The 16,184-nt window shown below is 43.4% G+C and overlaps 1 protein-coding gene across 2 annotated transcripts; it reads left to right on the forward strand.

The window, feature by feature from the left end:
• The first annotated feature begins 527 nt into the window (after nucleotides 1–527).
• Nucleotides 528–15,747, forward strand: LOC102457230 (alpha-1-antitrypsin-like). Of its 2 annotated transcripts, none has more exons than XM_006133688.5 (5): nucleotides 528–613; nucleotides 8,218–8,886; nucleotides 9,767–10,037; nucleotides 11,222–11,369; nucleotides 12,874–15,747. In XM_006133688.5, exons 2-5 carry the CDS (start codon nucleotides 8,235–8,237, stop codon nucleotides 13,066–13,068), a joined length of 1,266 nt encoding a protein of 421 aa, XP_006133750.3. In that variant the 5' UTR covers nucleotides 528–613; nucleotides 8,218–8,234; the 3' UTR covers nucleotides 13,069–15,747. The 2 variants fall into 2 exon arrangements, with proteins under 2 accessions (XP_006133750.3, XP_006133751.3); XM_006133689.5 differs by lacking the exon at nucleotides 528–613 and adding an exon at nucleotides 5,693–5,811.
• Nucleotides 15,748–16,184: the final 437 nt, after the last annotated feature.

The raw sequence follows: 16,184 nt of genomic DNA on the forward strand, positions 1-16,184 counted from the left end.
TTTCGACAGGCATTTGCTGTGTAGACGCACTATATCGAAATAAGCTTTTTTGGAGTTACTATTCCCAAATAGCTTATTCCAAAATAAGCATGCAGAGTCCATGTATCCTAAGGAGCCACAGGACTACTTGTTGTTTTTAACGTTACAGACTATCACAGCTATTCCTCTGACACTTAATTTCATCTGCCATTGTGTTGCCTAGTCATCCAATTAGTGAGGTCCCTTTGTAATTCTTTGAAGTCTGATTTGAACTTTACCATCTTGAGTAATTTTGCATCATATGCAAATTGGTCACCTCACTTTTTAGGCCCCTTCCCCCGGATCATTTATGAATATGTTGAACATCCACTGGTCTCTGTACAGGCCCCCATCGCCATTCTGACCATTTATTTTTACTCTTTGTTTCCATTCTTTTAACTGGAGTGCCTGGCAATGCTTTCTGGGTCACCTAACAATGCTTAATTTACTTTAATGACAAGCTTTTGTTATCTTAATCACCCTGCCTCTTTTTGTCAAACTCCCCGCCCCAAAGGCTGTGCTGCTCCCAGTTTCCAAACTCATCACATATCACACAGAAGCTGTGTTGCAGTTAAGAGCTCAGTCTGGGGCTAAGGTAAGTAGAACTCAGGTATGAAATGTTGGGGGAGGGGAAGAGGGGAAATCTTTCCCCCGATCATGCTAGATTTCTCTATCCAAAATGAAAGACACCTCTTCTTCCAGATATGCCTGAGGCAGGGGCCCACAGCAGCAATTTATGGGGCCAGCCTATTCCCTTTGTCCCCAGGGGAAAGCAGGTGCAAAGAAGCAACATGGGCAAGGCTGGCAGACAGAGAGTAGGCTAGTCCCTATATATATTTTGAAATTGCAAACAATCTTTTGGTGACAGATATCAACATATTTGTGGTAGCTCCTCCACCATTGTAAATCAACACAATTCTACTGGCTGCAGCGGAGTTACTCAATAGCAGTAGTTATGGGCTGTGCCACATTTTAAATCTAAATTCTATTTTTTTTCTTATTCATGAATAACTGGTTTTCTGGCAAACTACAAGTCCAACCATGTGGGCCACAGGTCTTTCAGTGTGTGCATTCTGTGCCACTGCTAAAGAATCCTCACAGGCAATATTTGTGAATTAGAAATATACTCCAGCTCAATGAAGTTGTTTGGTTTAGAATGAGATCCCATCAATCGCTATTTGAATTTCTGCATGAATTTTGTATATTAGTTAAAGAATTGGTGGTCATGGTATAGCACTGAGGTATAGCCTCAGTTATGTTACTGTAAATCTGGAGTAATTAATTCTCTGAAGTCAGTGGGTTACATGGATGTAAATCTAGAATAATATAGTGCCAAATTGGATTCCCCTCTAATTTTTGGTAGTCTGTTATCTTTAGAGTATGCCTGTAATTTTTACTGTTTTCTGTCAAAGATGGGTCATTGGGAAATATTTTGAAAAGGACCTCTAGTTTTTATGCTGTATAAACTAAGGTGATGCTCAGAAGTGATGCTAACCTATTTCACAGGTCTTAGAAGAGCCCATGATGTCATATATTTTGCAAGACTTGGGTTTGAAGTTATTAGAACAACTTCGTTTAAAAGATTAATTCAGTTATAATTAACAGAAGCACTGGAATGTTTATAAAAGTAGGAGACCAGTTCAGACTTGTTTTTATGAACTCCACCTGCCTAAGATCTACAAAAGGCATAAACTTAAAAGCATAGCATCGTCAGAAAACACTCTCACTGATTGACCAATGAACTTGTGGGCAAGACAGTGACAGCTATAATCTTTGATGTCCTGATTAACACTTTCATTTGTATCATACCCACTAAGACAGAGGGGGGCAAACTTTGGTTCTCATGCACTGCTCCTTCTAATCTTTTCCATCCCTGTGCAGAGTAATTTTATGTGCACTGAGGCACGTGCAAATGTGCACCATCAGTAGAAAAAAAATCCTAGCTATGGGCACTCTGCTAATCAGCTGGGCAGCATTTGAATCTCTCCTGAGTAGCTGTAGAAGTACAGAGCTCATAGGGAATGCTGTCTGTGAGCCAGATCTGGCCTGTCATAGCTTTTGGCCTGACCCCCAAGCTCCTGGCAGGGAGTAGTGTTGGGACAGCCTTTCCAGAGGACCCAGCCCAACTTGTGGGCACCACAATAGGGGCAGCCAGCCCCTGGCCCCTCCCCTCCCCTCCTACTACCCCACTACCCACAGCCTCATCTCCCCAGCATGTGGGCAATGCAGTCACCACACTACCAGCCCTGATGCTCCTGACTGTGCAGCTGCAGCTCTGGATGGGTAGCACGGCTGCAGTGCCATTAGCCCTGGTGCTTCATTTTGCTGATGGGGAAACTGAGCCTCGGAAAGATGAAACAACTTGCTCAAAGCCTTCTTTTGTTAGTGATGAGAAGAATCCCCACAAACTGAGCGGTAGATCAATAATCACCCAGAGAGAAAAAGCCAGGGAAAAATAGTGGCTTACCTGAGGATCTTGCCACATTCCATGCGGTATTACTTGTTAACTATGCCTGCATGCTGTCTATGCACACATTTGTTGCAATTACAAGTTGTGGATGGCTGACTGAGACCTGGAGAGAAGATGCTGTCAATTGTCTTTTAATGAAAGACTGTAATTAGAGAGATGGATAGGTCTGTAATTAAGCACCAGGCTGGGACACAGAAAATCTGGGTTTGATTCTCAGCAGTGCCCATCTCCCAGTATAAACTGAGCCAACAGCCTTCCCAGGCTGGGAGCCCGGCTAGGCTGGTGGCAGTGGGGCCAGCAGCTCTGCTTGTGTCAGGAGCCCAGCTGGGCTGGTGGTGGAAGGGGGCTGGCTGGAGAGCCAGTGGCAGGAGGGCTGAATTGACTTCTTCTGGTCCAACAAGCGCTCTTGTTCAGAACTGATAAGGTCCCAAGGGTGCTGGACTGGGGAGGTCCAACCTGAACAAACAGTGAGACATTTGTCCTGTAAGGTCATCTAATTTGAGTCTTGTCTCATGTGCAACATCATTCCATAAGCAGAGTCCATGTGTATTTTGACTCTTCTTCTATATAGGAAAGAAAAAGAGATGAAAAATCAAATGACCCAAGTGTATGTCTATCTCCCAAACACTAAACTTCATGGCCATGGCCTGTCTGTCATATTGCCCTGTCAGTGTTTTATGTTGCAACCAACCTGAAAGAATGGTCTTGCAGACTGAAGCCCAGGTTTGGCCCGTTGAGTCACCGAGCTCCTTTGTGACCTGGGAACACCCCCAAAGTTTGTCCTGTACGTCTGTATTCTTATCTGTAAAAAGGAGAAAACCATATTTACTTTGTTCCCTGCAACAAGGTAAAGCACAGAGGGGACGTGTGCTTGTGATCCTTTTTCTTCCTTTAGTAAGTATAGTGAAGACATGAGGGGGGGCGGGTTATTTCACAATTTGTCTTTTAAAGCGTTCTTTTTTAGTACGCCTTTTACATTAGACATTCAGGCTTTTCCTGTTGAGCAAGACAATAGACAACCAAAGAGGCAGTAATTTTGAAAGATCAGATGTACCAGAGAAGTGAGCCTGACTGATCAAGGGCCGGCAGGTGGGGTGCTGACTAGTGAACTTTGCCGAATAGACATTGCAACATTGCAAAGGATGGTGCAGTGTGCAAACTACTCCCATGGCCCTTGGGGATCGGGGACCATTTCCGCCTCACAGAAGCACAATGTCTCTCTAAGAGCTCCTCCATGTCAGTGCACTTCTGTGCTGCCCACCGTGAACCTGTGCTTGACAGCTCCTGATGATAGGAGGCATGAAAAAAATGCTTGCTTTATTAACTACTAGACAGTTGTCGTTCTCATGATGTGATCCGTAGCACTTGTTGACAGATTTGTCATCTCTAATTTAATAGCAACATAAATATTTAATAAAGGGCATTTGCTTCACTCCAAATAACAGTATAGGCGAAACTACATGATATTTGTTCCACACTTCATTGTAACTCATCAGGTATTTATGCAGAATCCTGGTAAATCAGAAATGCTGCTGCCTAGCTAGTATATTGCAGATAAAAAATCTTGTGGAAATCAGCTTTGAGTTCATTTGTACCTCCAACTATGGGCTTGTTACCTTTAAATTAGTTCTATTTTTACTAATAACTCCCTTTCCCATGAATACTCAATGGCCTTTTCTTCCTTTTTATCATAAGCCCATGAAAAAACATTTCATCCAAATTTGACCATAGAAGAGGATTTGTTGTTGGTTGGTTGCTTAATGGGATTATATCTGTTAAAGTGAAGTAGGGTGGTATGAAAATCACTATGATGGGGAATTGCTTTGCTAGTGGGTACAAATACATTTAAAGGGAAATGCTACTGCATTATTCACTCTGCTTGAAGAAGGAAGAATTGCTGTGTTGAAGGATGCAGTGCCCAAACTGGAGAAGTTGCTCAGAAAGAGGAATCTTTTGCCTGTGGTTGATAGATACTTGCCTGTATGTAAAGCCAATGGACTCTGGTCATTGACAGCTGGGATTGAACCTGTGACCTTAGGGGCTAAAGCTATGTGTGTCTTCCACATGCGCTAAAAGCTAATTTCCTCTTAGTTAAGGCTGTAGAGCAGACTTCACTCTCCCTTTCTCAGTGGTCTCAGTGCCTCTGGGTTACATGCAGATTGGGGGAGAATGCTCAATCAAGTTAGACATTAAAATATGTTATTCTGATTTTATATAGTCCACGTGCAGCATTTTGGGTGCTTATCTCACTGGTTGAAACACAGGAAATACTATAAGAGGCTTTCCCATAACTATAACCTCCACCCCAAACTTTTACTCCCTCCTTCTTGAGTACTTTGAGAAGGATGGAAATGTAACATTCATGCATCACACCTATAACAAAGGACATATGTTGAGCCCTCCCCTATATCGGAACATGGTACTTTGTCTGACCGTCCTAACACCAGAAAGTTATCAATAAAGATGGGTGAAATTTTTCAGATGAATAATATATTTGTCAACCTGAATCTATTTGTAATTTTCACATACTCCACCAAATAGATTTGGGCATGTTTTTCCAGGCTGGACTTATAGAGCAATTTTGGTTAAGGGAATGGAGGTATAGGAGATCTGGCCTAGAAGTCATTGGTGAGCTGGTGTCCACAAGTCAGGGACAGCTACGAGATAGCAGTCAGTGGGCAAGGACTGGTGTAATAGTTAGAACAAGGATTGAGAAGTAAGAGTCAGGATCAGCATCAGGTTGGAGATAGACACTGGAGATCAGAGGTAGAACCAAGCTGAAATCAGGTGGTAAGCGTCATGGCAGCATTAAACTGAGGTCAGAAGTCAGAGATCAGAAAATAAAATACAGTCTGAAGTCACAGCAAGCCGGAAATATATACAGTTCCTCAGACACGTTCCTTGGGCCACCTTCAGGGTTAAATAGTGCACATGGGCTAATCAGAGAGTTTGGGTTGTACTTTTTGTGGTATCTAGTCTCCCCATTGTGCCAGGACTGTAGCTTTGCATGTCCCCTTAATGGTGTTGTGGGAATGTCAGCTGCACCAGTCTCTTTAGACACAGGTGCCTTACATTTGGTGCCATTCATGATTCACAAAGCAGCCAGCATGAACACAGTCCCTCCCTTTCTAACTTTACCCCAGTGATCAGGGAACTCACCCAAGTTGAGTCCCCTTCAGGCCATCAGTATTTACTCTGTGTCCTCATTGATCGTTTTGGACCTGTTCAATGTGTAATACTGGTAATCTGTCTGGGTTAGCAATATAAATAGTAGTACATGGGGCAATGCAGTTCAGATGAACACAGCATATCCCTCCAACTAGGTAAGTGCAGTTATGTATTCATTTTTCCTTAGGCACTTTGAATTGATGTTATTTATGGCTTCTTCAGTGTGGGTGCCAGGATTATTTCATTCTTACCTTGTGACTTTTTTCAAACTAGCTATTACAGTTGATTCTTCTGAAATAGGACTGAGGCAAACATCCAAGGGAACAGCAAGCCCTGCTGTTCTAGTGGAAGTTGCGCAAACACAAATTTGAATAAAATGTCCTTTGAAGCTATCTGGAGCCTTGAAAGTATCCAGTCCAGAAGCTGTTGAGGTGCCCCTCTGTGCTAGTGTCACTTTTTCTGTGCCATTCACAATGGCATAATCTACCAAGCCACATTCACTGGGGGAGATGAATGCATTTTGAGAGAGAGGCACAGTTAAAGCAACTTTTCAAATGCAATACTTATGTAAGGTTTCCTAGTAACTAATCTGAGAATGGCATAGAATAGATAATTGGAGGTCTAGAGCCAGATCCTACTATTAAAATTTGAGAGTAAAGGAGAGGAAAGAAAAACTTCCATTTTTTTCTGAACTAATTTCCCTTTTTACTCCCATAGACATCACAATCTCAGGAAAACAACGTCTAGTGCTATTTTAAATTCTGGATTCAGATCTTGGTCTTAACAATGACATCCCAGTTTTTCCAAGGGAAAATTCCATTGCTATGGTTGTTGTAGAAATGTGGCGAGGGTGTATACACACCCTTATGATCACTTCAGTTGAGACATTTCACCCATTCTGTTAAAAATAGCTTAATTTAAATGGTTCTGGCAAAAACATTTCCAATGTCAAAAATTTGACAAAAATACAAACTAACATTTTGGGGAGAAAAGTAAATGGAAATTGAGGATACCTTCACAATATTTCCCCCCATCTCACGTCAAACAGCAGAAAGCAGGGCTCTCAGCCCTGACTGGTATAAACTTGCTTTAGGCAGCTATATTCTGTACTTAGCAAGCTTGCTAAAACAAGCTTGACCTCTGCTTTGATATGGGAAATGGGGGGGAGGGGGTGACTCAAACAGACAAAAAACGCTTTTGGAGCCAGTGTGCTGTCTCTTGGCTAATTTGAAAAAAATGCAAGTTAAAATACTGGCCGTGACTTACCCTTCCAGGTTAAATAGTATAAATGTGAGCTGGTGTTCTGTGCTGCGAGGGTGAGAGCTATCAGAGTAGGTAACTGCAGCAGTGATTAAAGATTGTCCATTTGAGGGGGGAGGGGACATGGAACAACAATTATTTTTTAAAAACCACTGAGGTCAACCTCTCTTTCTACTTAGAAGTTACTTGGTGTCTCCCCAGCTACATCAGGGTGTGATTCCATAGGGAAATGTACTCTGACTTTTTGCTGGGCTGAAAATGGGGTTCCGTTTAAAATAAGTAAATAGGGCTGTGTTAAGTCAATTCAGGGCTGTGTGCTGACTTTTTGGCTTTAGAAAATTTGAAATTTAAGCCCCGATCACTGTTCATGGCAGTTGCCTTCTCCTCCAGCAAGCAGCTCTCAGTCTGGTAAGTTTGGGAACACAACCAAACTTTACCTAGGGTACGCAAACAAACAAATCACAAGACTAACACACTATTAACTAACAGGGAATGAGGTTGGTGGCCATGACCCTTAGAACTGTGGCTCCCAGCAGAAACTCCAGCTGGGCCTCATTTGCGAGTCCAGGTCCCCTCCTCTCCACTTCAGTCAAGTGTGTGCAGGGGTTCCTCTCAACTGAGGACTTGCCTGAAAGTGCAAGTATCTCACTGATTGCTGCTGCTGCTGCTATCATTACAGTGCTCAGCTCAGTCCTTGCCCCTCAATCCCATCCAATCCCCAAGGGACTCAGATAGAAACCCCCCTTCTCTAAGGTAAGACTCAAAAAATATCTGTGCTCCTCTTGCCCACCTGGGCATGGCTTCCCAATCTGGACCCAGCTAAGAGTGGCCCAGTGGATAACCCCATCATCCACATTCTCACACTTGCCTCTTTTTCATATGCCTGCAACTACCCAGCACATTTATCACAGATTGTATGTGTGGCACCAGGGAAACCCAGGTTGTGCAGCTTTTGGTGCTTCATGGAGTTCCTGACACACATGCAAATTATACCTGCATTATACCTGTATTGACTGTTGCACAGTCTAGCTCCAGAATTTTTCTGGCTATCACATCACACATCCTAAAGAGCCAAAATATATTGCCATTTTTATTATGGCTGATATATTAGTAAACTAAGCCAGACTACACCTTAGCAGGATTTATACATCTGTATAATTACTTTAGCTAGGTCATGTTCCTTTGGTTTTGTGCATTATTTTAAAATGCATTTTATTAATAATTGTTATGACAACAAATACATATATTAATTGCTATTAATTTTGCTCATCTAATTGTTTGTTGATTCTCTTTTGTGACAGAATAATTTGAAAGGAAAATGAGTTCCACCCTTTCTGTGTGTTTGTTACTTGCTGCTCTTTATCCGGTCGTCCATTGCAATCACTTTTCTTATTACCCCACCTGCCAGGATGACCAGAAAGATACAAATCACACGGAAGAGCATGCACTCTTAAACCAGGCTTGTGTCAAACAAGGTTCTAGCTATGCTGACTTTACATTCAGATTCTATAAGCAGGCTGTATTAGAAGAAGCTGACAAGAATGTGTTCTTCTCTCCCATGAGCATCGCCACTGCCTTTGCAATGCTGGCAATGGGAGCTAAATCAGCCACTCTGACGCAGATTTTTGAAGGAATGGGGTTTAACCTGACAGAGATTCAGGAGGAGGAGATCCATGAAAGTTTCCGTCATCAGCTCCGTATGATGAATTGTCCTAACAATAAGATCCAGATGAGTATGGGAAATGCCCTTTTCCTAGCAATGGGGTTTCAACCCCTACAGAAGTTTTTAGATGATGTCAAAACCTTCTATGAAGCAGAATTTTTTTCTACTGATTTCCAAAATTCAACAGAGGCTGAGGAAAAGATCAATGGTTATGTAAACAAGAAAACTCATGGGAAAATTCCAAAACTAGTTGGCCATCTTGATCCAAACACTATAATGGTTCTTGTGAACTACATGTATTTCAAAGGTAAGGTATGGAGCACAGAGGGCTATTTATTTACATTATAATGTTTGGCTGCTTGATTTTATTCTAAAGTAAATATGTTGATGCTTTTTCTTTTAAATTAAGAAAAACAGACTATAATAGAGCATAGAGATAGAACTGGACTAAAGTATACTGGTCCTTGAAGATAAGGCTAAAAACCAGGTATTTGATGTACCATAAAAGAGGGATCCAATAATTTAAAATCTCTCTCAGATTCTTATTTGGAAGGGAGTAAAGATAGAGCCCTTCTCTGCTACAAGTGTCTATCCGGGAATGAGGATGTCTGTAGATAGACAACTACAGGCAGTCCCCGGGTTACGTACAAGATAGGGACTGTAGGTTTGTTCTTAAGTTGAATTTGTATGTAAGTCGGAACTGGTACATATTGTAGGGGAAACTCTAGCCAAACATTTCTCCAGAGCTCAGTTTTATTCTCCCACACCTCACTTCCCTCAGTCCTTTATTCTCAAGCTGAGGTGTCTGCTGAGAAAAGCCGCTCCGCGTCTCCCTGGTCTGCTGAGGGGAAGCAGCTAGTGCGGGGTTGCCTCACCCCGTTTGTAAGTAGGGATCCGATGTAAGTCGGATTCATGTAACCCGGGGACTGCCTGTATATCCATTGATATTCAGGGCTCTGTTCCCAAGAGACACTGTAACCAATGGAGAGGAGTGTGGTCCCATAGCTTCCTGAAGCCAGAGCCTCAGGCCGAAAGTTTCTCCTGGCCATGAGGCTGTTCTGTCCCCAATCCCGCTGTCAGCAGGGCTCTATGACCCCAGACAGGAGTTATCTACACTTCTGAGGGTCTTCTTTTAGTCTGCTAACAAATTATTTTCTCCCTCCATTCTCTTTGTTGTTGATGAAAAGCCTTCTGGGAAAATCCTTTTGATCCTTTCCACACCCACAAGGAAGATTTTTTGGTGGACGAGAAAACCTCTGTTAAAGTCAATATGATGTGCCGGGATACCAATTATGAAAGCCACTATGATAAGCAGCTGTCATGCTGGCTGGTGCAGATACCATACAGTGGAAATGCCAAGGCGATATTTATTTTGCCTGATAAAGGGAAGATGAAGCAGGTGGAGGCTGCTCTCTCGCAAGAAACTGTGTGTAAATGGGAAAAACTGCTCCAAAAAAGGTAACCCTTTGCCCACTGTTGTACGGATGGATGGTTGATGGTAATGTTAGGAGAGAATTCCAGAACAAGGCAAAATATTAATACTGGTATCACAGTTCAGTACTCTCTGTGTTGAGTAAGTAGAGTTCTCCAATAATCCCCCTGCTGCCTTAGAGAGCTTTGGAGAATCTATAACTTCAGCTCTTCTGCCAGCACAGGCTGCCATGTCCCAAACGCTGGTCTGTTAAGACTCTAGCCAGGCCACCATTCTGAACAAATCTGGTAGGTCCTCGGTCTACAAGTACTGATCTTGTCTCCAGTTGAATGCTTCAATGTTCTTACTTGCTTCATGCTGCAAAAGAAATGTATTAATTTCCCTGTGCCACTGACTCCAACCTTCTTACCCTTTCTTGTACCTGTTTCACTCTGCTTCTTGCTCCTAATCTCTATACTTGCTCCACCATCTCTGTGTCCCTCCAGCCACTTCTGTTCCCACAGATGTCTGTTGGATGGTATATGTCAGGGCTCTGAAATGAGGTTCTGGAAGCAGCAGAAATACATTTGTTCAATAATCCAACAGCATCTGTTCAGAAGTATCCAGGCATGTAGAAAAGGCTCCCTTAGACCTTTTTAGGTGCTCAGTCCTCACTCAGACACACACATCACACAACAGACACCTCAAGAATCAGAAAAGCACTGTGCACTGTCATTAAATTGTATGTTGTGACGGCGCATTGGTGTCCCCCGCCTCCTGCACCCACGTAATGGCATGAACAGACTCCACCAGCCAGTAGAATAGAGGTGGTTTATTGCTTCCCCAGCATACAGCACAGCACAGATGTCATCAGGTTACAGGGTAAGCCTAGGATGCCTCAGCCCCCCTTGATATGGGGGAGGGGGGTCTCGGCTTCTAACCCCCCCAGCCTGTTGCTGAGGCTGCTTCCTCCATGCTCCTAGACAGAAACTAAACTCTCCTCCAGCCCTGCCCCCCAGCCAGGGCAGCATCCACCTTCCTTTGTTCCTCTCCATGGGGGTTAGCTGGTCAGACAGATTGAGACACCCTCTTTGCATAATGACTCATCGCCTGTCTTGCTCGGTGGTGCTGCAGACAGTGGCCAGTGAGTTAGCAAGTTCCCCCCACTACGTCGCATATGTACTCCACACTTTTCAGTGTTTCACCATCATGTTGTGTTCTTTGTTGACAGGAGTATTGATCTGTACATGCCAAAGTTTTCTATTTCGGGGTTCTATGATGTGAAATTCTTGTTTGAGAAAATGGGTATTACTGATGTGTTCTCTGGCCACGCTGATCTCTCTGGAATCACTGCAACATCCAACCTGCGTGTTTCAAAAGTAAGTTAATAAGCAAATGGTTTTGTTAACTGGATTTTTCTGTACCTGTGATTGTAAAAGTTTACCCTTGAGACTATTTAAGGGCTTGATTCTGCTTCTGCTGAAGCTGTCGGCAGAACTCCCACTGGCCTCAGTGGCTGCTAGCCCTCAGTGAAGTTTCACAAGCTTGTTACAGAGAACACAACCTGTCATTTCTGAAAATTGTTATAAAAGGAAATGGTTCTCAGGAGCAGCAAGTACATTAAAAATGGGCACAAATGCAAAAAAAACCCATTGCTTTAAGTATTCTTTGCCCCTGGACTAGAATGGCTCAGTTGCAGTGCTGATGATTACTTCCAAATTTAGGGCCAGACCATGTTACCCTTATTCATTTTTTTCCCTTGGGCATTACCTCAGATTCCAGTGAGACAGTGGATGAAATTCTGGCTCTACGGGAGCCAATGAGACTGTTGCCATGGATTTCAATGGAGTCAGGATTTAACTGTGCCAAATAGGCTACAAACTCAAAAGGAGTAAGGGTATGTCTACACTGTCACCCTAGTTCGAACTAGGGTGGCTAATGTAGGCATTCAAACTTGCAAATGAAGCCCGGTATTTAAATATCCCGGGCTTTTTATTTGCATGTTCCTGGGCGCTGCCATTTTTAAATGCCCCATAGTTCGAACTCCCTGCCTGCGGCTACACACGGCACGGACTAGGTAGTTCGAATTAAAGCTCCTAATTCGAACTACCGTTACTCCTCATTGCAGGCATGTGTAGACACTCCACTTCTGCTATTTCAAAATAGTTTTTCACCAGGGCCATTCTAAGTTATCCCTCCTGGGGCTCTAAATTGAGGTAGCATGTTTACATTAAGGAAGCCTGCCTCGGACTAATTTTAAGGCTTCCCTGCTGTGTAGATGTGCTATTTTGAAATAAGCCATTTCAGAATAACTATTCCAGAATAGCTCATTCCGAAATAACTGTGCAGTGTAGACATAGCCTTTTAGAGAACCCTGGCAGAGTTTGGTTCTCTAGTATTAATTCACTGTATGATACAGAGATGACACTGAAGAAAAGAATTCTGGGACTTGGTATCACAGATTTTTGTCATTGTTCATCTTGACATTTCTGCTGGAACACAGCTTTGTACTATCTAAACATCCTGACTGTCTGTGAGGCTAAGAAGGAATTGGTGACAGTAATCAGGTATAGGAAAAAACTCCTCTCTTTTGTGGCAAAGAGCAGTGGACTTGATGCAGGCCTGTTGTTCTTCACAGCAGAACTGCAACTGAGAAATAACTGCAATAACCTCTTCAGATTGTTGGAATTGTGACAGGAGGAAAACCTGACACAGGGACCCTTATTGCAGCCACAGGGAGATTTGCCACACAGTGGCATTGGGTTCACTGGGTTGTATCAGTCCTATTTATATCCTTCACATTTCCTAACACAGCAAACTCAACTTCAGCTGCTGTTCACCGTCCTGTACTCACACTGTAACATTTGCCTTATTTCCTCACAGGCTATTCACAAGGCCGTGCTGACTGTTCATGAGAATGGCACCGAGGCAGCTGCAGCAACAGCAATAGTCATTAGCAAACTTTTTCGTCCTTCATTTATCATTAAGTACAACATGCCCTTCTTGGTGATGATTGTGGAAAAAAGATCCCTGAACATACTATTCATGGGGAAAATTGTCAACCCTACTATAAAATAATTGAGGGTGGCTGGATGCATTAATGCTTACAATGTGGCACAGCAGGTACTCTTAGGGTATGTCTAGACTACCGTAAAATCTCGAGTATAATGCGCATATATGTATAGTGCGCACCCTGAGTTTAGACTCTTAAAATCATGAAAAAAATGAACTCCTATGTATAATGTGCACCCATTATACTGGAGAATAGTAGGGAAGGAACTGGAAGGAAACCTGCCCTCTGCCCAGCTGCCAGCATGCCAAGCTCGCGCCTGCTGGGAGGGCCTCCCCCGCCCAGCTGCTGGCGTACCAAGCTTGCACCTGCCGAGGGGGCCTCCTACACCCAGCTGCCGGTGGGCCAAGCTCGTGCCTGCCAGGGGGGCTTACCCCGCCCAGCTGCTGGCGCGCTGAGCTTGTGCCTGCCGGGGGAGCCTCCCCTGCCCAGGTGCCCACGCACCGAGCTCACACCTGCCGGGGGGCCTCCCCCACGCAGCTGCCGGCGCACTGAGCTTGCGCCTGCCGGGGGGGGGGCTCCCCTCCGTCCAGCTTGTGCCTGCCGAGGGTGAGTTTAAAACTTTAAAAAAAAACCTCCTCTGGATAATGCGTACCCCGACTTTGACGCTAAAAAAAATGGGAAAAAAGTGAGCATTATACTCGTGATTTTATGGTACATCCCTCTGTCGCCAGAGGGATGTAAATTAGACATACTGAAATTGCTAATGAAGCGGGGATTTAAATCTTCTGCACTTCATTAGCATAAAGATGGCCACCGCTTTTTTGTCACCATCTCTTATGCCTCATAAAACGAGATATACAGGATCTGTCGCCAAAGGCTTTAGTAAGCGATAGAACTAGACTGCCACTTTTCATCACCAAAGCTCCGTGGCAACAAAAAGCAGCAGCCATTTTAATGCTAATGAAGTGTGGGAGATTTAAATCCCCACTCCATTAGCAATTTCAGTATGTCGAATTTACATCCCTCTGGCGACAGAGGGATGTAATCTAGATATACCCTTAGAGACCACCAGGTGTTAGTAACTATCCCTGAACTTTAATTGACATACCTTCACCGTGAGTGTGGGAACTTTTAGCCTATAAGCAGTTGAGATTTCTCCTCAAATGAAATAGCTAATGACATGTGTAATAAGAAATCACAGATTATCTACACAGGAAAGCTTATCATCTCTCCCCCTGCTTTCCCCCTAGTTTGATCATTCAGATCATGCTAAGACATTCCCTGAGTCCCTAGAAAAGCAATTTTTGTTAAAGGTTTCTGCTAGAGCCTCGTGTAAGATATAAAGTTTCCAGTTTGAGCAATGGTGTCCTAAATGTCTTCAGTTCTGGGTTATTCACAGGCGACTTTATTATTCTGGAATCTTGGTAATGAGCTCTGTTCTGCCTGTCTATCTCTGGAAAGTCCCAGCTTTGGGGTCCAAGAAATTAGCAACCCATCTCTTATTGCTGCCCAGAGCCTGAATTGTTGGTCAGCACACTGCCAAGCCAGTCCCGTCACAGCTTCCTCTCTCCAACAAGTTCCCTAAGGGCACATCTACACCGCAGCGCTAAAGCCAAAATAAGCTATGCAACTTCAGCTATCTCAATTGTGTAGCTTAAGTTGAAATAGGTTATTCAGCTTTTGACACTGTCTACACAGCAGGAAGCTCAAGGAAGAGCACACTTCCTTTGACTTCCCTTACTCCTTGTAAAATGAGGGTTACAGGAGTCAGAGTAAGAAGTCCTCCAGCTCGACATTATTTCGATATTATGTCAAAATAACTGCTTTTGTAGTGTAGACACGGACTATATTATTTCAGAATGTCATTCCAAAATAACACTGCTGTGTAGATGTATCCTTGGGGCATGTTTAGACTATGTTTTAATTTTGAAAGAGGACATGCGAGTCTTTCAAAAGTGAAAGTAGTCTGGACGCATTTTTTTGGGGAAAAAAAAAACCTTTTTAGAAAAAAAACACTCTTCCTAAAAAAAGGAGGTTTATGCGGTTTTTCGAAAAAGGATTTTTTTTCTGAAAAAAAGCATTTAGACTACTTGCACGTTCGAAAGCCCCGCTTTAAAAAAAGCAATTAGAAGAAGATATGCAAATTCCCACAGAATTTGCCCTCACCACGTGTTCCAGCTTTTATCTAGGATGCCCCCAAAAAGCCAGAGCTGCTCCAAAACATTTTAAATTGCCCTCATGTAGAACACGCTAGGTATCATGTTACTTCCACAGGGTATGTCTACATTACCCCGCTAGTTCGAACTAGCGGGGTAATGTAGGCATACCGCACTTGCAAATGAAGCCCGGGATTTGAATTTCCCGGGCTTCATTTGCATAAGCGGGGAGCCGCCATTTTTAAAACCCCGCTGGTTCGAACCCCGTGCAGCGCGGCTACACGGGGCTCGAACTAGGTTGTTCGGACTAGGATTCCTATTCCGAACTACCGGTACACCTCGAGTTCGAACTAGGAGGGTAGTGTAGACATACCCACAGTGACTGGCAAATAACTTTTTAAGGCACAATAATGAACAAGACACAGACGTGTACATTGTGAATTACTAATTATTGCTGTTAATGAATGGGTAAAGTAGCTATAACAGTGTGGCATACAATGGCTTCCCAGAAATTATTATCGTATTGAACCTTTCTTCCCTGTTCTATGCTATCATTGGTTTTTAGCAATAAACCTGACTGATACTGGTTATTTGGTCCTTGTGTATATTTCATTACTAATCAACATATGGTCCAGCAATTGACTGTGAAATTTATTGACACACTGATAAACATTGTAGCAGAAGTTTATTTATCAGTATAGTTCAAACCACTCAGGTGCCGCAAATAGTGATGCATGACGCGCTTCCAAACAGGAGCTACTGCTTAGGTATGCACTATGAAGAGGCTCAGAAGGAATTCCACCATATGCTTCCATAGCCATCTCAGTCCCTCCTTGCCCAACACACCCTGCCCAACTGGCAAAAAACTGTGCCAGGCCCTAGAAGGACAATGACTCATATTTAATATGAAGGCAGGTACATGTCGGGCATCCATACATAGCAATGATTTGATTCATCAATCTTCTTCTAAGGCCCTTCCTCCCTTTGGAGCAGGTCTGGTTCCTATACTGTGCTGGCATTTTCTC

The sequence above is a fragment of the Pelodiscus sinensis genome, chromosome 5, assembly GCF_052426305.1.
Source record: "Pelodiscus sinensis isolate ZL-2025 chromosome 5, ASM5242630v1, whole genome shotgun sequence".
Taxonomy (NCBI): Eukaryota; Metazoa; Chordata; order Testudines; family Trionychidae; genus Pelodiscus; species Pelodiscus sinensis.